Here is a 21745-nt window from a genome sequence, read left to right as displayed (position 1 = left end):
TGGAAGTTCCTTCTTTGTTCTTCTGTTTCCTGCCATCTTGTGAAGAGGGTGCCTGCTTCCCTTTTTGTCATGATTTAAGTTTCCTGAGGCCTCCCCAGCCATGCAGAACTGAGTCAATTAAACCTCTTTCTTTTATAAATTACCCAGTGCCAGGGAAGTTCTTTATAGCAGTGTGAAAATTGATTAATATGTAGCATTAAGTCCTTAATTATTTGACCATTTTGATAAATATACACATTATTAAACATGGTTACTATTTTTAGCATCACAAATATTTTAAAGAAAACATGATTTGACTTAAGTTCAATGCACTAAAATGGCTGGGTCCAACCAGCATGTTTTCAGTAAATCCATGTTAGAAATGTACCTCCAGCTATTCTACATTTTTTATGATAATCATTTGCAAACTTTAAAGTTTAGAGAAATCATGGGTTCAGGAAATCATATTATCCTATGCCCCATATGCCTATAAATTTGTAAGTCTCTACCTTTACTTTCTTTATTTTTATGCTTCTCTTTTCATTCCTCCTTCCCATTCTTTCCTCCCATTCCACCCTTACTAAACCCCTTTCTTCTTCCCTATTTTATCTTATTCCCTTTCGTCCCTTACTTTCATTCACAACTTTGTGCAAAAAGAAATCCGGATGACTTTCAAACATATGCACATAAGATGAGAGGTGCTAACAATATAGTTGGAATAATTAAATACTGGAGTATCGCATGGTGTTTACATTAAGTGTTATAACACATCTTGGAATCTGTTTCTCCTATATAAATCACTCTTATTTAGTTAGTTTTATTTGCTTAACAGGGAAACAATTACATTTTACCTTAACAGTCTGTGTATTCTGTAACTATTTAATTGATTCTGTTAGTTTTGTGACTCTGTGTGTCTTTCTGCTATTATTTTAATTGCAGCCTTTCTGGACTAATATCCAAAAAAGAAAAATATTCAATATTCAATGTATATTTGAGGTGCTCATCAACAGTATCAAAAATATATTTGTACCTACAGATATAGACAGTGAAACATTTGGCTATAAGAATTTCTTATTATTCTAACAGTACACATCACTAATATAGTTTCCATAATTTAGAAGTCTGACACACACACACACACACACACACACACACATAATGCTTTTATTTAATTAATTTTTAGGTATAATATTTTGGAGAGAAAAAAATGGAAGAGGATAAATGAATTGATAAATTTGACAAGCCAGTTGGTCTAACAGTGATATGTATGATCGATTGCTCTATTTCACCAGCATTCTTCCTCCAAGTTAACCTGAACCTGATTAGATGATTCTGTGATGAAGGCCAGTGGCAACCTTCAAATACATGCCATGTTCAAGTTTTCAAGATTTATATCTGTCTTTTAGGATTTACATTCATGAAAAAAAAAACATCTACAAAGACAATGACTAAGCAGATATTTAAGATAAAGGTTGACGTGTTAGTCTAATCGACTAGACCCAGCATAGACCATTATTTGGAACAAGTTCCTATAAGAATATTACTCATTTATATCTCAAAGGTCAAGCTTTCTGAGCAGTTTTCAGAAAAAAGTAGATGCATTAAAGATGCATGAGGAGAGTCAATCTACGATGTCAAAGAGACCTAAGTGATTGTGCAGGCTTCAAACAACCTACAGTACCCAGTTAAAAGCCTAGGACTCTGAAATAGTTGTTTTTCAATGGCTGTTATTGAGATGTTGAATTCTCATCTAGGTGATGTTTCCAAAAGCCACTTTGCTAGTGAAAAGCTTCAAACAGAACATACTGCAGGTTTCAAAGAACGTAGTTTGGTAATGCTTCTAGTAGGAAAAAAAGAGGTAGTAACACAAAATTAAGCATTCCTAATATCATAAAATTCAGTTCCATTAAAACTGTAGTTGGAATTTCCTTTGTAACTTAAATCCATTGATAAGATTTAAGTGTGCATTTTACATTTAAAATACTCTACAACCAGCCACCAAAGCTTTTAAGAAATATTTTATTTTTATAATAAAATCTTTCAGTGTTGCTTTTTGTTAGAATATTACATATGCTATATACTGGTTAGTTCCTTTTTAAAAGAAATTAATTGTCTGATGAATACCATGGAGAACTTGTCTCCAAATAAGCTTGCTCTTGTAGTCACCAAAATGACCAACTCTTTTGGTTCTATCTTCCATAATAAAAATGGAAAATTTCTTTATGTCTATAAAGCAATACATCTAATTAATATAAGAAAATTTCTAAAGAGCATGTCAACAAGTGAAAAATGATTTAATCAAACCAAGAATAAATATTGAGTGCATATATCATGGCAAGAAGCTAGAGTAGGATAGGGTTAAAGACGACTTCTTTGAAAAAACTATTTTTGATCTAGAAACAATGTACAAAAACATGAAGTACAGAATTAGTAAGATGGGCTTCATTGGCACTTGGGCGACTGAGGGTACAGCAGAGAGATTTTTCCAGAGAATTTTGAGTTAACAAGGCTGAGTCCCGCATCTCGACTCTGGTGTTTAGCCTGATCACATAATTAATCTGGCCTTCAACTATAAAAAACAGAAGTAACAATGATGTCCACCTTAGGTAATCATTTTGAAAAATGAAGTGAATTTGTGTATGTGAAGGTCTATGATAATTTATAATTCACCACAACAAGAATTCTAGTTATTATTACATGAATGAGTAAATGACTACCTAGACACCTATGTAAACACAAAGTAAGAACAGCTGAGTATAATTTCTAAGAAAAAAACACTTGTACTTACAGTGCTTGTGATAAGCTAGAAAAGCTGAGTTTATGGGCATCAGCATACAGAGTTCAGCACCTTAAATACCTGAAGGTAAAGGATTTAAGGGACTAATAATGTGGACATCATCAGGTCTGTATCTGTGCTTTGGCACTAGGAGTCTAGAAAATGCCAAAATCATCACTTTGATACATTTATTAGTAGAAATCTCTTCATTTATTTATTTAAATTGAAATAAGTAAGTTGTAAAAAAAATGATGATTTCTCCAAAAGAAGATAAGCTATCACTAATAAATGAAAAGATGTATATTAAAATAGCCTTATGATTATATAAGTTATTTATTTTAATTTTGATTAATCTGAACTTCACTACTCAGTACTATCAATAAGCATTGACAATCACTCAAGGTAAAAATTAAAAATAAAAACTCACATTTTAAGAAACCAATATTAAGTTAGTTATGCTATAGAGGTGAAAAATAATATTGATATTAATATTTGAAAATATCTGATACTGTGCCATAATGCATACGCAGTCTGTTGTACAAGGAAAACACTGGACTAAGAGTTTAAAAACCCAGTTCAAGTCCAACCTTTTGAACTACCTTATCTCCTGACTTTAGATCGATTTATTGACTTCCATGTGCTTCAGTTTTGTAAGAAAGGTGGAGGTGAGAAAATGGAATTCACTTGCATCATGCTGGAAATTTATCCTGCTTCTAAGTATTGTATCGTTGTGATGTTATAGTAGTTAGTTACCAACACGTCTATTAAAAATATGCTGACTTCTGCTGATATGGTGACTGCACAAAGAAAGAAAATTCCGTGTGAATACCCATTACTGTTTCTTTTGCCATGTTGCGATCATTTCTTATTAGAAAACAACAAAGCCAAGGTAATGAGAAAATAAAGATCTGTGGGTGCCGTCGGATTGCAGCAGGGAGTCTATTATACAGCAGAATAGAGGATCAGCAAGCTGACCCATGGCCAACATAACTCTCTCTAAGAAAGAGAGAAAACATAACTATGCTTTCCTCGTATGGCTCAGACCAACGTTTGTCTTCTGGTCATAGGAAATTATTTCCATCAATAAAATGGAACCATACATATATTAAGATGATGGTTTCACATTTTCCTCCTGCCACATTTATCCCTCCATCCTTTCTGGCCTATGCTAACATCTCCCTCCTGGGAGTGAGGAATGAAACGGCAAACCCTGTCAGTTTTGTTCATGATCGCTTTGTTACACATTTATGGTTTTGGGGCACCCTAAGCAACCTCATCTGCTTCTCACAGGTAGGAGATTCACTTCCTCAGGGAAGCATTCCTAGCTTCTCTGACTATGGGAGAATAATATTTTCCTTTTTAATCAAGATCTTGGATATATGGGATCAAATTTATTTCCATCTTCTGTTCTTGCAGGCTGCTTAAACCAAATCATATTCACATATTACATGCTACATCTGTTGCTGATTAACTGCTCTTATAGAACTATGTAATTACTTTTTATTCATAAATTTCAAAGAATGAAAGAAACCATAAGACACCACTTAACACCCACTAGGATGGCTATAATAAAAAAGACAGACAATAATAAATGTTCAGAGGATTTGTAGAAATTGGAAACTTTGTACATTGCTGGTGGGAAGGTAAATGGCACAGCCATTTGGGAAAACAATCTGGCAGTCCTTCAAAAAGTTAAACATAGAGTTACTATATGACCTAGCAATTTCACTTCTGGGTATATACCTGTATTAGATTGCTCCTGCATTGCTATAAAGAAATACCTGTGATTGGGTGATTTCTAATAAAAGAGGTTTCATTGGCTCACAGTCTGCAGGCTGTACAAGCATGGTGCTGGCATCTGCTTAGCTTCTGAGGAGGCCTCAGGGAGCTTTCAAGTGTGGCAGAAGGTGAAGGGGAGCAGGCATCTCAAACTATGAAAGCAATAGCAAGGAGAGGGGAGGTGCTACACACTTTTACACAATCAGATCTCATGAGTACTCATTCATTATTGCAAGGACAGCACCAAACCATAAGGGATCCACCCTATGACCCAAACACCTCCCACCAGGACCTACTTCCAACGTTGGGGATTACTTTTCAATATGCAATTTGGGTGGGGACGAATACCCAAACTATATCAATATCTAAGAGAAATGAAAACATTATACATAAAGCTTTTATACATATGTTCATTTGCAGAATAACTCAAAATGGACAAACAGTGGAAGAAACCCAGATGCATCAACTGATGGTAAATACAGTATGATATATGTATACAATGAAATATTATTTGGCAATAAAAAGGAATGAAAAACTGATACATGCTACAACGTGGATGAACTTGAAAACATTTCACTAAGCAAAAGAAGCCACATATCATATGATTTCAGTTATAGAAAATTTAAAGAAAAGGTAGCTCTATAGAGGCAGAAATTGGTTAGTAGTTGCATAGAACTAAGGAGAATGTGGGATTGGAGAGAGAAGGCTACGAAGTGCAGGGTTTCTTTTTGCGGGATGAAAATGTTCTGAAATTGGATAGTGGTTATGGTAGCCCAAACTTGTGAAATATATTAAAAATCACTGAGCTGTACACTTTAAAAGGGTAAATTTTGCAGTAAATAAAATACATCTCAGGTTTTTTAAGCTCTGATAAAAATGGAGTTGAAGCCATGCCCATATTGTCCAGAGAACTGTAAATTTAATATTCAAATTTTTGTTTAAAATAAGGGATACACAAGAGTTCAAGGCTACAATGAGCTATGATTACATCACTGAGCTCTAGCTTGGGCAAAAGAGTGAGACTCCATCTCCAAAAACTGAATTTTAAAATATAGGGGGCATAATATTGCCTTTCACAGTAGTGAAAGGATTTCTGGCTATGGAGTATAGAAAAAACTTTCAGTTTTCTATTCTAACCATTATATACTACATAATCAAACATAACAAATTTGTTCCTAACAGCTAGAAGTGATCACTTTGTTCTCAAAAACTTCCATTTCAGACTCGATAGGAAGCAGGTAGCACTCTCCCATTTGTATATTAAGCAGGGTATAGTACAACAACAAAGGATATTACAGAACCCTGGGGTGCTTCAGCCTTGCTTCTGAAGTCACCAGTTACCATCCCTAGGCTTGAGAGAACAATGGAAGAGTTAAGTTAGGAGGATATGAACAGAGGGCTGTGTGAGGAGACACCTGGTCAGGCATTGAGCCTTTCAGTTCAGGGACACACCCAAGCCCACTTTGCCATCAAAGGCAGCGAGTTAGGAGACTAAATACCTGCTAAGTACTCCAACTTTACTCTTCTAGTTCCCCCTGGCATCAGGTCCTCCCCGATGGTCAAACTCAACAGAAGCCAAAGCTTATAACTGGCCTTCATATGGGTCAGATTTTCAGGAAAACAGAGTAGCGTGAAGAATGGCATAGTTTATCTGCTGGGACAAATGAAAGATGGCCCCCTGAACTATTTTATTTCCACCCATCCTTACAATTACTATGTACTGAATTATTGTCATGCATTTTGTCACCTCCAATAACATAAAATTTTCTTGGAAATGAGGATTGGGTTTTATGTATTTGTGTATTTCCAACCCTACTTTAAAAACTGCATGGTAGACATGTCAAGTATTCAATGAATACTAGTTGAATACAAAATGAAAATAATTGATATTATTTTCCTTTCTTAATAGTCAAAAACCCAGAAATATAATTTACATTTTAACTACCAAGTCTTAGAATTTCTATCCATAAGGAATATTTAAGAGAAAATAATTGGCTTTTTTTTTCTTCAGTGAATACTTTGAGCAACTTTAGTTAGGGTTCATCATGTTTCTAATTCAGATATATTTTATTTTAAAAAATAGTAAGAGAAAGAAAGAAACCGTTATTCTGAAAAACATTTTAAAAGGTCACTTACTACTCATTCATATTGACACAGTGATTCGCTCCTTCTGCAGGTAATGACAGCCTAAAAATGTCACCAACTCAAATGCAGCCAAATGGACCTTTCCTTTTAAAGTTCAGTTGTGAAAATAACCACCAGTATACATAAGTTTCGCAGGAAAATTATAACTCTCTTTTGAGAGAGTTTTTAAAGTATTTGACTCTCTTGACCTCATTCTATGAATTAAAACAATTTATCTTGCTGTACAATGAAGGCATGAAATGTAAATTCACTATATAACTTTTCAGAAGAAAAAAGATATGGAACTTTATTTATAAAAGAAGTGTGTGTTTTAAAACATACTAATTGAAACAGTGGAGGCTGGGAGAAGTAGAAAGTACAGAAGTTAAATGGGGCAAATCAGTAACTGTTACATCGTTCTGAAAAATCAAGATCAATGAAGTTAGTTGCCTGATGTAAGAATTAAACCTCTAATAAACATTTTAAAATAATTTTTGGCTGGGTGCTTACACCTGTAATCCAAGCACTTTGGGAGGACAAGGTGGGAAGATTGCTTGAGCTGCAGTGAGCTGAGATTGTGCCACTGCACCCCAGCCTGGGTGACAGAGAGAGACTTCGTCTCAAAAAAAAAAAACAAAAAAAAAGGTAATTTTGAAGTTCTGAGCTGATAACTGAACTGCTGTAAAATTGCTTGGATTCTTGCTCAAAGAAGAAAATCTTTTGGATGAAAATTGTAAACATGTAAGACATTTCATATTCAGAGGGACCAATAGTATGTGGAAATCTAACCTATTCTTGGAAGGAGGAGTTTTGAAGAGTGGAAAAACATGAGCCATTGGATGGGGCCTAACAGGGCATGAATCTACTAATGAAACTATGGTGTGGCTGATAATGTATGGGCTTCATATCACAGTTGTTGCTTGTGTTGATGAGATATCTTCCAAACTTATGTCCTTGCTCTGAATTTGGGGGAAAAATGTTAATAAGAAATGCAAGTTTCTACTTCCAACCAAATGTTATATCATAAATTATGCTAATAAAAAGAAGAAGAGTATTTGTCCTATCTTAGTCCCCCTTTATCTAAAGACTGTCATACTCTTCCCCAAAATCAATGAAAAGTGGGTGAATCCTTCATCCCATATATCAAGAGCCTTTGCTGTGTACATAATATTCAAGTCTCAGGAGGAAGTGTGACTCTTATTTCCATGGCCCAAGGCTGGCTAGATTGCCAATTGGCCCGTTTTTGCTTAGGAATCCAGGGATTCCCTTAACTCTTTATCCCTTTTCTGAGCTTTTCTGCCTCAGTAGAAGGCAATTCTTTCTCTGCTTAGCATTCTTGAATCACACTCCAAGTTCCAAGCTGCCCCTCACTCCCATTTTTTTCCATTGTAATGTGTTTATTTGAATATTGTATGCAGACAGTCCTGATTTTAGTGATAACTGAAAATCACAGGAAAACTAAAATACATATTATTTTAACCAGAATACAATTAAATTGTTTCTAGTTTAAAAGCGAATATGAACAAATTTTAAAATTTAAAACAAAATTATAGAATGGATGCAGAATGAAGTGGAAATGTAGATGCTAGTACTACAAGAGGAACACTAAAGAAAAAAGAGATTGGATAAGATATATTACATAATGAATCATGACTGGCAATTAACCATTTCCTGAAGCAAAGCAAAATGGAAAAGCTGTTTGTTGTACAAACAATTCTTAAAGATAAAAAAGTGGTCATGATTAAGAGACATTGTCAGAAAATACATAGGAATTTTCATAAACAGTTTTCTTTCAACCATAAAAAAAGATCAATGAAGTTAGTTACCCAATGTAAGAAATAAATGTCCAATAAAAATTTTTAGATAATTTTTAAGTTCTGAGCTTATAACTTTGAACTGTTGTAAAATTGCTTGGATTCTTGCACCAAAAAAAAAAAAAAAAAAAAAACTTTTTGATGAAAGTTGTAAAGGAAAAATTATTTCGATTATGGAAATGTTAATAGAAAATTATGAAGAAACAAAGAAATATTATACAAAAAGTAAAGATTTTAATTCAAGCTACCAAACAATTCCCTATGGTATAAGGAACTTTCTGACAAAAGCACTACATATCAATAAATCTAAAATTTGAAAAATCTCAAGTGCTTTTTTTAGCTTTAGTTGAGTCGTACAACATTAGAGACATAGCCCAGTTAATACTTTGGATACATTCTTCTCAAAAAAACTTCAGAATTTATGAAGAAATACCAATTTTGTGAACTAAAAAAAATGAGCTTTGGCATATATATTTTTGAATCTTCAAACATCAAGAAAAGAATGTGAGCTCTATGTGAAAAATTTAGTTTCGGGTCATGATGGTTCATGCTCCAGGTATGTTAGGTAAAAAGTACAGATTCATTGGAATTTTAAAACAAGAGACTTAGGCTTTATTTCACTCTATGATGCCAGAAATATTTATACTCAGTTATCTGAAGCAGGTTTTTTGATAAGTGTCAGGGATATAGTTGTTAAAATCATTTAGTATACAAATATAAATTGATGAATAATCAATAGTTTATGGAATTATTCAAAGAAACAGAATACAATAAATGTACTGATTTTGCATTCTACCAGTGCTCTTTAATTGAGCCATGAAAAAATCTTTGATTGAGCCATGAAAAAGATTCACAAAGATTTACTGTATCATGAACTTCAATTCAAAATTTTCAAGAACAAAAGAAATAGTTGCCAGATATTCATAAACAAAGACAAAAAATGCATATGTTTTACCTTGTCTCACCAATATCAGAAAGTACATAAACAACATAAATTTGAAGTTCACAGAAAAGAAAAATCTTGTAACCTAGATGGACACTTATAAAAATTTATATTCAGGCCGGGTACGGTGGCTCACACCTGTAATCCCAGCACTTTGGGAGGCTGAGGTGGGCAGATCACGAAGTCAGGAGATCGAGACCATCCTGGCTAACACAGTGAAACCCCATCTCTACTAAAAAACAAAAAAATTAGCCGGGCATGGTGGTGGGCACCTGTAGTCCCAGCTACTCGGGAGGCTGAGGCAGGAGAATGGCGTGAACCCGGAGGTGGAGCTCGCAGTGAGCCAAGATCGTGCCACTGCACTCCAGCCTGGGTGACAGAGTGAGACTCTGTCTTAAATAAATAAATAAATAAATAAATTATATTCAAATTGAAGCTTTTGATAATATGAATGTATACAAATAATGTACATTTTTTTAAGGTGAATATGCAGGTTTAATTGCTATCGACAACACCACGTCAGTCTTGTAGCTGCACAAAATACACAAAAATATGAAGGATGCTTTGTTGAGATTAGTAACTTTAAAGTTTTAAATTTATGCAATTGCCCTTTGAGTTCAATGTTACTGCGTTGACATCAGAGTTAATGAATTTACTCCAGTCGGACAGTTTTTGAACCTGATATGCTTTTGTTTCAAAGGGTCAAATCAATTCTTATTTTAAAAAGAACCAATTTTATATTTTACTAGAAATTACTTTGGAATGTTTGTAACAACCTGGCTGTGTGAAATTACTTTTTAAAAAAGAAATCTTTTATTTTAGAATAATTTTAGTTTTACAGAAAATTTATGAAGGTAGTACACAGAGTTTCTACACACCACTCACTTTCTTCTATTATTTACATCACACATCACAAGTATATCATATGGTACATTTGTCATAATTAATGAAACAATATTGATTCAATAATATTAACTAAAGTCCACACTTTATTCATATTTCCTTAGTTTTTACTTAATGTTCTTTTTCTGTTCCAGGATCCTGTCCAAGATACCATATTATATTTAGTCATCATATATATTTAGGTTTTTGCTGACTTTGCACTTTGGAGGAGTACTGGTTAGGCATTTTGTAGAATGTCTCTCAAATGGTATCTCACTGATGTTTTGATTGTTTTTTTTGTTTGTTTTTTTGTTTTTTTGTTTTTTTTTTAATTTCATGGTTAGGGTAGAATTGTGTGTTGGGGGAGAAAGGTCCATAGAGGTAAAACATCATTTTCATTCCATCAGATCCAAGGGACATACTATCCACATGGCTTATCAGTATTGATGCTGACTTGATCACCCAACTGAGGTAGTTTGTTAGTTTTCTCCACTGTTAACTGACTCTCATTACCCCTTTTCCCATACTATACCTTTTAAAAAGAGGCAACTGTATGCAACTCATATTTAAGAGGTGGGGAAGGCCGGGCATGATGTCTTATGCCTGTAATCCCAGCACTTTGGGAGGCCGAGGTTGGTGGATCACTTGAGGTCAGGAGTTCCAGACCAGTCTGGCCAACATGGTGAAACCCTGTCTCTACTAAAAATACAAAAATTAGCCGGGAATGGTGGCACATGCCTGTAGTCCAAGCTACTTGGGAGGCTGAGGCAGGAGAATCACTTGAACCTGGGAGGCGGAGGTTGCAATGAGCTAAGATCATGCCACTTCACTCCAGCCTGGGTGAAAGAGTGAAACTCTGTCTCAAAAAATAAAATGAAATAAGAGGTGGGGAGCTGTGCTCCACCTCCTCGAGGGTGATAAACTGACATAATTTATTTTGAATCCTTCTGTATATAGTTGTTCTTTTCTCCCCTATTTATTTATTATGCAATCATTTATTTATATCAACATAAACACATGGATATTTATTTTATACTTTTGGTTATATTTCAATATTATAATATTTATGTTGTTCAAATTGTAAGTGTGAATTTATATGTTTAGCACTTCCTTATTTTCTGACAATATGAAATGTGCTCATTTTATATATTTCTAGAGTCCTAGAATTAAACAGTTTCCTAAGGAGGCTGGGTGCACCATGGTGAGCCACCATGTATTCCCAGCACATTAGGAGCCCAAGGCAGGAGGATTGCTTAAGTCCAGGAGTTCAATACCAGCCTAGGCAACATATAAGACCCTGTTTCTACAAAGGAAATTAAAATTAGCACCTGTAGTCCTAGCTATTCAGGAGGCTGAGGCAGGAGGATTACTTGAGTCCAGGAGTTTGAGGCTGCAGTGAGCTATGATCATGCTACTGCACTGCAGCCTTAGTGACAGAGTAAGACCCTGTCTCAAAAAAAATAAAAATAATCTTAGAAAAAAAAATACATTTCCCTAAGGAGTCCTGGTTCCTTTTATTAAGAATGGTATTAGAACCCAATATCTGTGCCCTAGGTAGGCTCCTTGCTAATAGAGTGTTGTTTCTAGGTGACAGCAAGAAAATATATGTGTGTACAATGACTTAGGTATATATAAACATCTATAAATATTTTAATGTGTAACCATCTGTATCTATATGAAGCTAACATGAATTTATACTGATGTCTCTAATCCTATCACCACATCAATTATTCTAGCCTCCTCTCCTTGCATGTCTGTAACCTCTCATTTCAACAGTGAGAAATCTGGCTTTTACTATTTGCAATTCATTTATGTAATTGTTCATTTCCAGGAGATGTGTGTATGTGTGTAACCTGCATACTTTTGTGAACTAGGTAGTATCACGGTAGTTTATTTTGCCTTTAGTCCCAGACTCCACTCAATTTCAGTCAGTTGGGTCATCATCTTTTCCCACACCTCCATCAGTGAGGCTGTTTCGTACTTTTTGTAATGCAGTTAAATGTTTTGTCACATTTTGCATTTCATCCTAGAACTCTCCTAACCTCCTAAACAATTGTTTAATTTGCATAATTTAAGATTCATTCTATGTGCTGTAAAATTCCATGAGATTTGACAAATGCATATTGTCATGTATCCAACATTACACCATCACGCATAATAGTTTCACCACTCCAAAATTCGTCTGTGCTTCACCAATTCATCACTGTCCCCACTACCACCAAACTCTGGAAACTACTGGTTGCTTTACTATTTATAGTTTGCCTTTTCTAGAATGTCAAAAAATTAGAATCCTACAGTATGTAGCTTTGTTACACTGTTTTTTTTTTTTACTGATTAATATGCTTTTTTTTTTTTTTTTTGAGACAGAGCCTCACTCTGTCGCCCAGACTGGTGTGCAGTGGCACCATCTGGGCTCACTGCAAGCTCCGTCTCCCGGGTTCACGCAATTCTCCTGCCTCAGCCTCCTGAGTAGCTGGGACTACAGGTGCCCGCCACCACACCTGGCTAACTTTTTTGTATTATTAGTAGAGACAGGTTTTTTTCACCGTGTTAGCCAGGATAGTCTCTGTCTCCTGACCTCGTGATCTGCCTGCCTTGGCCTCCCAAAGTGCTGGGATTACAGGCGTGAGCCACTGCGCCCAACCTATTAATATGCTCTTAAAACTCACCATATGTTTTCATGGCATGAAAGCTTATTTCTTTTAATCACTGAATAATATTCTATTGTATGGCTGTACCTCTGTTTATCCATTTACCTACTGAGGGGCGTCTTGATTACTTCTAGCTTTGGATTATTATAAATAAAACTTCTATAAACATCCGCACAGAGTTTATTGTGTGGACATAAATTTTCAAATCGGTTGGAGATATCTCAATTTTTAAGTTGGGTAGAGAAGAATCAAGGTGACCAGTGACCAATACCATTGCTTAAGATAGTTGGCCTTCAGTAAATATTGACTGACAGGCTTACATGCATTATTTTCAGAAAAGGTAAATGAGGATCTAGCCAGTTAGAAGAGAACTTTCACTTTCACACATAAGATTGAATCTTAGTCAAAGAGTGAAAGAAGAAAATGGGTTTAGGTTGAATATCCATCACTTTTTTTAAGAAAACTCGTTTTTTATTCTTAAAAATGAGCTCTAATTTTGTAATCCTTCAATTTAATAAAGTGCCCATTAAATAGTGCCTTAAAATGATGTCATAATTGAGAAATGTATGAAACACTCCAGTTTTATTAAAATGTACTACAAAAATCATTATTGTAATTAAAACTCTAGGGTTAGCTTACCCTAGAATTGTAAAGGAGGTCAAACTAGTAACATATATTCATAATGCTAAAATAAATGCATAAACTTTGGTAGTTCATTTTGTAATTTGGGAGCTAAAACTAAGTTTCGTCCCAAAGGGAGGAATGTTTTTTGACCTCTAAACTTCTTTTTTGTATTTATTTATTTGTTTTTAATTTTAAGTTTTGGGATACATATGCAGAATGTGCACATTTGTTACATAGATGTGCCATGGTGGTTTGCTGCACCTATCAACCTGTCATCTAAGTTTTAAGCCCCACATACATTAGGTGTTTGTCCTAATGCTCTCCCTCCCCTTGCCCCCCACCCTCCAACAGGCCCTGGTGTATGTTGTTCCCCTCCCTGTGTCTGTGTGTTCTCATTATTCAACTCCCACTTATGAGTGAGAACATGCGGTGTTTGGTTTTCTGTTCCTGTGTTAGTTTGCTAAGAATGATGGCTTTCAGTTTCATCTGTGTCTCTTCAAAGGACATGATCTCATTCTTTTTATGGTTGCATAGTATTCCATAGTGCATACGTGCCACGTTTTCTTTATCCAGTCTATCATTGATGGGCACTTGGGTTGGTTCCAAGTCTTCGTTGTTGTAAATAGTGCTGCAATAAACAAAAGAGCTTCTGTTCAGCAAAAGAAACTAGCAGCAGTGTGAACAGGCAACATATAGAATGGGAGAAAATGTTTGCAATCTACTCATCTGACAAAGTTCTAATATCCAGCATCTATGAGGAACTTAAACAAATTTACAATAAAAAAAAACCCCATCAAAAAGTATGTGAAGGATATGAACTGAAACTTCTCAAAAGAAGATATTTATGCAGCCAACAAACATATTTAAGAAAGCTCACCATCTCTGATCATCAGAGAAATGCAAATCAAAACCACAATGAGATACTAAGCAGTCAGAATGGCGCTTATTAAAAAGTCAGGAAACAATAGATGCTGGTAAGACGGTGGAGAAATGGGAACCCTTTTACGCTGTTGATGGGAGTATAAATTAATTCAACCATTGTGGAAGACAGTGTGGCAATTCCTCAAGGATCTAGAACCGGAAATACCATTTAACCCAGCAATCCCATTACTGGGTATATACACAGAGGATTATAAATCCTTCTACTATAAACACATATGAATCTCCATCACTTTTATCTTCTCCTTGATTATACCTTGTGTATTGAATTAAGTTAATTTGTTTGTATTATTTTATATTTATTTACACAGTCATTATTAAGAGATATGTAACATTCAGCAGACACCTTACATTTGTTTTTATTTAAATGTGTTTATCAATAACTGAATGCCTAAACCTTATTGGACATAACATTTTTGAATTTCTTCCTTTCAGCTAACATAATCACTGGAAAACAAAAAGACTAATCTGAGAAATTTCAATAGGAACTTAGTCTTTACATATTAAAGCAGCATTGACAATGCATTTTGTGTGTGTGTGTGTGTGTGTGTGCGTGTGTGTGTGTGTGTGTGTGATGTGAAATCCAAGAGAAGATAATGAGAAGATAATACCAGTAACTCTAGGTAATTATTAGATAACATCAATGAATATTTGGAAAAAGCACCAATTGGACTTGACTGCTAATTTGCCACTAGAAAATTTTTCGCATTTTCTTAGCATATGCTGAAGTTTTACCTTTTAGAAGCAACAAATATTTCTTTTTCTCTTGATACCTGACAGCTCTTATCCTTCTACCTAACCTTGTCGTTCACCATGCTACTTCTTTATCACCTAAAAATAATTTATTTAACTGGCTGCTGAAATAGACAGTGTCGTATTTCAAGCTGATTTTTTGAGACTATCAACCCACAGCTTTTAATCTCGGTCAAATCATCCTTCACATGGGACACCAGTTCCACTCTGCAAAGATAAGGTAGCGATCTACCTACTACGAACTTATCTATTTAAAATAAGATCCTTTAAGTTGACAGCAACCTTTTAAAATTACCTTACAATAGGGCCGGGCGCGGTGGCTCAAGCCTGTAATCCCAGCACTTTGGGAGGCCGAGGCGGGCGGATCACAAGGTCAGGAGATCGAGACCACAGTGAAACCCCGTCTCTACTAAAAATACAAAAAAAAAAAAAATTAGCCGGGCGCGGTGGCGGGCGCCTGTAGTCCCAGCTACTCAGGAGGCTGAGGCAGGAGAATGGCGGGAACCCGGGAGGCGGAGCTTGCAGTGAGCCGAGATCGCGCCACTGCACTCCAGCCTGGGCAACAGCGTGAGACTCTGTCTCAAAAAAAAAAAAAAAAAAAAAATTACCTTACAATTTAAGTCTTAAAATGAACTAAAAATTCTAACTAATGAGCCACATTTTGTGAAATGATCGTGCTCTCCACAGTCCTCAAAACAGGAATGGTGGTTGCTCTAATATTATATATGCTGTTCATGGCTCTTCAATAAGTTATTCAAACAGTAAAAATATTTTATATTGACTTGAGTAATGCCCATAGTTTATTGTAGTTGGAAATAACTCCATTTGGAAAATAATTCAGATACTATCCAAGAACTTCTAACTTTCTAGTGGCTTGCATTGTATACTCATAACTTATTTGACTTACAAAGTTACAAGAAAACTTAGCATTTGTATTCCTCCACATAAGATCTGTGATTTTAATAGCTTTTGTTCTTGTTCACTGAATACTTCAGGCATGCTGTCTTGTTAAAAAACAGACAGTAGGAGGGGGAAAACTTTTTAGTAGTGTATACCTACCCTTATATTGTCATTGTATTTTTCTACTAGAAAGAAGTTAATTATATATGTTGAGCATATGTCTGTGAAACTTTGGAAAATGTCTGTTAAAACTGTTAAAACTATTGAAGATAGAGAAGAAAACAAGGAAGGCAAGAAAAAGGCAAACAACACCCACACAAGCAAAATCCAGTTTAGAAGAGCAATAACAAAAAACAATTTGAAAATATACAATTTGATAGTAAAATTGCTGAACTTTATACAATTCTTGAGAGAACCAAAGATGAGTTATTATTCTTTCTATAGTACAACCAAAAGTTTCCCATAAAAATTAACAAAATTGAAAGACACCAATAGAAGATACTACTATCCTACTGCTATATATTTGTAGATACTTTTGAATAGCATTATGAAAATTATTAAAATAAGTGCTTCTGAATCTTCATTTCAGTGAGACCATTTATTTACTATCATGGATGGAAACTTTATTCTGATTGTAACTCAGTCTATTTCTGTTAAAGTAAAACCATGGGAATTGATCTTTTTAAGTCTTTTGCTATATAGTCAGGATAGAAACTGTTCAATATCTGGCCAGTTCTGCTAAGAAAATATCTGCCCATTTTGCATATTCATCAGTGTAAAGTTGAATATCCATAGATATAGCCAACTTAAAATACACATTTTGATTGTCAAACTAGATGATTATCTTTCATCCTCCATCTGAACTGTTCAATATTCCAAATTCAAATAAAGGTAATGACATTGCCTACAGAATTTTCTTTGCCTTTCTTTTATGAAAAAAAACTAACCCAAATCTATCATTGTCAGATGAACATTTTAAAAGGTTAAATATTTTAAAATGAGAATAACACATCTGGGATATATTTGATTAGTTTTATTCTAAATGAATAGAAGTCAAATTCCCAATAGGCAGAATAACTGTTTGACATTGGAGAGAGTAGGAAAAGAAAAAAAAATAGAAAAAGAGTCATTTGTATTAAACTACACTTTAAATTGCTTTATAAATTTAATCATATCCATACTATTTTCACATGAAATGTTTAAATATTTGTTTTAAAAATATTAAAAGTTGTCAGGTATTTCAAATTTGACTAAAATGGTCAGTAAATACAATATACTTGCTTCTATAGTTTGTGGGTGTGTTATGCATTTAAAACATATGTTTTCATTTATTCTGTTTCTAAAATAGCCCCTCATTCTCCATTCCTTACTATGCTTTATTTTTTTTCTATACTTATCAACCTGTTATTGACTTACATGTTCATTTTGTTATTTGTTGTCTATTTATCCCAATAGAGAGAGAAATAGACAACTCCTGAAAGCAATGGCTCTTTCCTTTAGTACTGTATCTTAATTGCCTAAAACAGTGCCTAGCACATAGTAGACATGTATGAATATTTGTTGAATGATTGAATGGATACTGTTCATATCTCATAGTATTCTTCCTGTTTTAGAACTGAGAAAACGGAGGTTCGGAGTAGTTACCCAACTTGACTAAAATGTCCAGCAAGGAGCTACATGCCACACATAAAATCTGCTTATTACTAATCAAATGCTATTTCTAATATGATCTTTGCTTGCAGCATTCAGCACTACTTCTCCCTCTCTGATTAGTATTATGTTCACATTTGTGTAAAACTTAATTGAAAAATAACACGTTATCTCTCTATTATGAAATAAATGACATGTATCCCAATTAAAACTTTAACAAATTATATGAATTTATTCTTAGAAAAAATTTTTGAAGAATCACAATAAGTTACTATACTATTCTTATTTCTATAGCCTAGGTATAAAAAATACTTTGAAGTGTCGATCCTTTAAACATAAGCTAATTTCTAAAATAAATTAATCACATTGTCTTAAACAAGTCATCAATATTTCTTTGTTTAAACATAAGCTAATTTCTAAAATAAATTAATCACATTGTCTTAAACAAGTCATCAATATTTCTTTGACTTTGACGTATTCATCATTGAAAACATAAGAAATAATTTGACTTTAATTGCCTCTAGAAACCAATTTTGGGAGAACTTTGGTCAAGTAGCCCATCATCTTTATTCTTTGTTTTATTCATTTGAGTCCAACTTAAATTTTACATTTCAATTAGTTTTTAACATTTTATTTTATTTTATTTTATTTTATTTTATTTTATTTATTTTATTTTTTTTGAGATGGAGTCTCGCTCTGCCGCCCAGGCTGGAGTGCAGTGGCCAGATCTCCGCTCACTGCAAGCTCCACATCCCGGGTTCACGCCATTCTCCTGCCTCAGCCTCCCGAGTATCTGGGACTACAGGCGCCCGCCACCTCGCCCGGCTAGTTTTTTGTATTTTTTAGTAGAGACGGGGTTTCACCGTGTCAGCCAGGATGGTCTCGATCTCCTGACCTCATGATCCGCCCGTCTCGGCCTCCCAAAGTGCTGGGATTACAGGCTTGAGCCACCGCGCCCGGCCAACATTTTATTTTAAAATGCTCTGATAGAGCCTACTGTATTATTCCACTTTTTTAAAATCAGGAAAAATGGAAAAATAAAAATTACTAATATAATAACATGTAGACTTTCATAACTTCATTTTAATATCACTTCTCTCTTTTCTAATTTATGACTGTGTCTCTCCATTCCTTCAGGTTTGTTCATTTTAAATGTTCTTTCAGGTTTGTAACTGTTGTTCCAAGATTCAACTTTTGCTTTCCTGCTCTTATCCTTGAAGAATTCATAATTCTTACGGTTATAATTATGTATTTATATATCTATCTCCCCAAATTACTTTTGCCACCTAAAACTTCAGTTCCTTGAATGAAACTTCTATTTTAAAGCTCCATTATACCCAATGAGAATTGAAAGATAAATGCATCATTTCCCCTTGTGAAAGTGATTTTTTATAACAAATCTAAAATATACAGTGATATTACTGTTCTACCAATGTCACCATTTTTTCAAGTTTATGATATTTTTGATTCCCCACTAACAATCGATGACCAAGTCACATCAGACTTTCTCCTCTGTATTCACCTGATTCACTCTTCCTGCCCACATTCATGAACTTAGCTGAAAACTACTAAATAGATTTATTGTATCTCATGATAAGGTCACTGAAATGGCACAGATTCTTCTTTATTAGATTGTAGACCACCAGGCTTCATGTCAATAGCTATTTAATTAAATTTATTTATTAAAAATACTTTAACAGTTCTCATTACTGGAAAGTCTATTAAAAATTTTTGTATAATATCTTCAGTATGTGCTCTTTTAGATTATTAAAAATCTTTCATGTATGGGTTAATGGAACTAAATAGTATAGGAACATTTTGAGATCTTTATGATAGACACGTAAGTCCTAGATCATTTATGTATGACAATGAAGTAGAGAAATTTTTCATATGACTTAAACCAATTTGCACACACACACATACACGCTGTCTTCTCTTTTCCCCTCTGTCTCTAACACAGACACACAGGTACATACACAAATCTTTAAAAATTATTTTTACTCTGTTTCAATTTTTAAAAATTTGAGATGTCTAACAAAAATGCATAAATCCCAATAGTTTAAAAATAAATACATGAGAGAAATGGGGGAATGGTTTATCTATTTCCAGATAAACCTAGAAAAAGGTTAAGATATAAATTCCATGCCCTTAGGACACCACCAAGTACTGGGAGTAGGCTGTAAATTTGACTCTGAACTTCTGAACCACAAAAGCCATGAAAGAGACAAATTTACGTACAAGAGTCACAATGTCCAAAACATAAAAACAAGAGATGCTTCCTGATTCTTCAACCTGTAAGAAATCTCTCCCATAAGTCCTTATGAAAGGAACACTTTGTGATGTAGGAGATGATTTTATATAATCCTACAATAAATGCAGCCAACAGTTTATAAAATACAAAATCAATTTTGAAAAAGTTCAAAGCAATGTGGTCTGGGTATGTGGGTCTCTGGTGACTTGGCTTGATCCAAAGGTGAATTTTTCACCAAACTTTTATTATGAATATTTCAAATATATAGAAAAACTGAAAGAACAGTAAAGTGAATAACCGTATCTCATTTGAACAATTATGAACATTTTACCGTAGCTACCTTACCTATTTTTCTATCTATTCTGAACCATTTGACACTAAGTTAAATTTTGTAGTGCTCTGAGAATTGATGTAAGCTGCATAATAGTACCCCTCATATGTCATGAAAACATAATTTCTCAGCCTCAGGTTTTTAGTAACAGAACTTCCAGGAAGGTGCATTTGGGGATAATAACTACAAAAGGATAAGATTGATTGAAAGAAAGGTAAGCACAGAGTTTTAAAAAGTCACAATCTCTAGTAAGACATAGGTGAAGTCATCCTATCTTGCCCAATGAGGGAACATCCATATTCTAAGACAATCAACTAAACCAACAATGTGATGTACACACACACCAAAGTATTTTCTCTTCTTTTTTTCTTACTTCAAGAATAATTTGTGTAATATGAGGAAAATAGAGTTAAGTTTGGTAATATATTTGGATTTAAATGAAATAAATTAATGAATTTAATAATTACTTTATTAAACTCATCAACAATTAACTCATCCACTCACATAAATAGCATAAGTAGAAATTATTTCAGCCATGTCTTAGGCAGCCCTGTTTGGCAGTTCATACTCAGAAATAAGAGTATTTAAAGTTTGTAGCCCTTATTGAGCTCTCAAATAAAAAACAGAAGACAGAGGCTCAAGAATGAGGCAGCATTTCCTCCCTCTATGGAATACGTGTAATGGAATTCAGTCTCTAAAAGAAAAACAAAAACAAAATTTCAAACAGAAGCCTCTGTTCTTTGTTATATATAAAGTACTTAAAACACATGCCAAGACTCATTAATAAACTTCAAATACAAAGCTTCACAAAGAGTTGGCCTCAGGTTTCTTCCTAATTTCATCACCAATATTAATGATGGTTCAGAAAAATAAAAACTATGCAGATTTATTTAGTGCTAGAATAGAACTGGATCTGGCAGATTGCTGAATTTTACCATACAGGCACAGCTCAGAGATAATATGGGTTCAGTTCCAGACCACTGCAGTAAAATGAATATATCAATAAAATGAGTCATACAATTTTTTTGGTTTCCCAGTATGTATAAAAGTTATGTTTCCAGGCTGACCAACATGGTGAGACCCCATCTTTACTAAAATTACAAAGAAATAGCTGGGTGTGGTGGTGCATGCCTGTAATCCCAGCTAGTTGGGAGGCTGAGGCAGGAGAATCGCTTGAACCCAGGAGGCAGAGGTTGCAGTAAGCCAAGATTGCACCACAGTTCTCCAACCTGGGCTACAGAGTACAACTCCAGCTCAAAAAAAAAAAAAAAGTTTACACTCTACTGTAGTCTCTTAAGTGTGAAATTGCATTATGTCTAAAAAACGTACATATGCTAAGCATACTTTAT

The 21745-nt window shown here is 34.3% G+C and overlaps 1 protein-coding gene across 18 annotated transcripts in view; it reads left to right on the top strand.

Annotated features, from left to right (window-relative positions):
• The window catches only part of LOC105475378 (membrane associated guanylate kinase, WW and PDZ domain containing 2), a 1478421-nt gene that overhangs the window by 642082 nt on the left and 814594 nt on the right, over positions 1 to 21745 (top strand). For 3 of the 18 annotated variants that reach the window (XM_071093997.1, XM_071093994.1, XM_071093996.1), the window contains one exon: positions 4955 to 5006. The exons of the other annotated variants lie outside the window; for them this stretch is intronic. In XM_071093997.1, coding sequence (XP_070950098.1) covers positions 4955 to 5006 — 52 coding nt within the window. The remainder of the gene's footprint in view (positions 1 to 4954; positions 5007 to 21745) is intronic. 18 annotated transcript variants of the gene reach the window in all.

Source organism: Macaca nemestrina, chromosome 4 (assembly GCF_043159975.1).
Source record: "Macaca nemestrina isolate mMacNem1 chromosome 4, mMacNem.hap1, whole genome shotgun sequence".
Lineage (NCBI taxonomy): Eukaryota > Metazoa > Chordata > Mammalia > Primates > Cercopithecidae > Macaca > Macaca nemestrina.
This window is presented reverse-complemented; position numbering and strand designations above follow the sequence as displayed.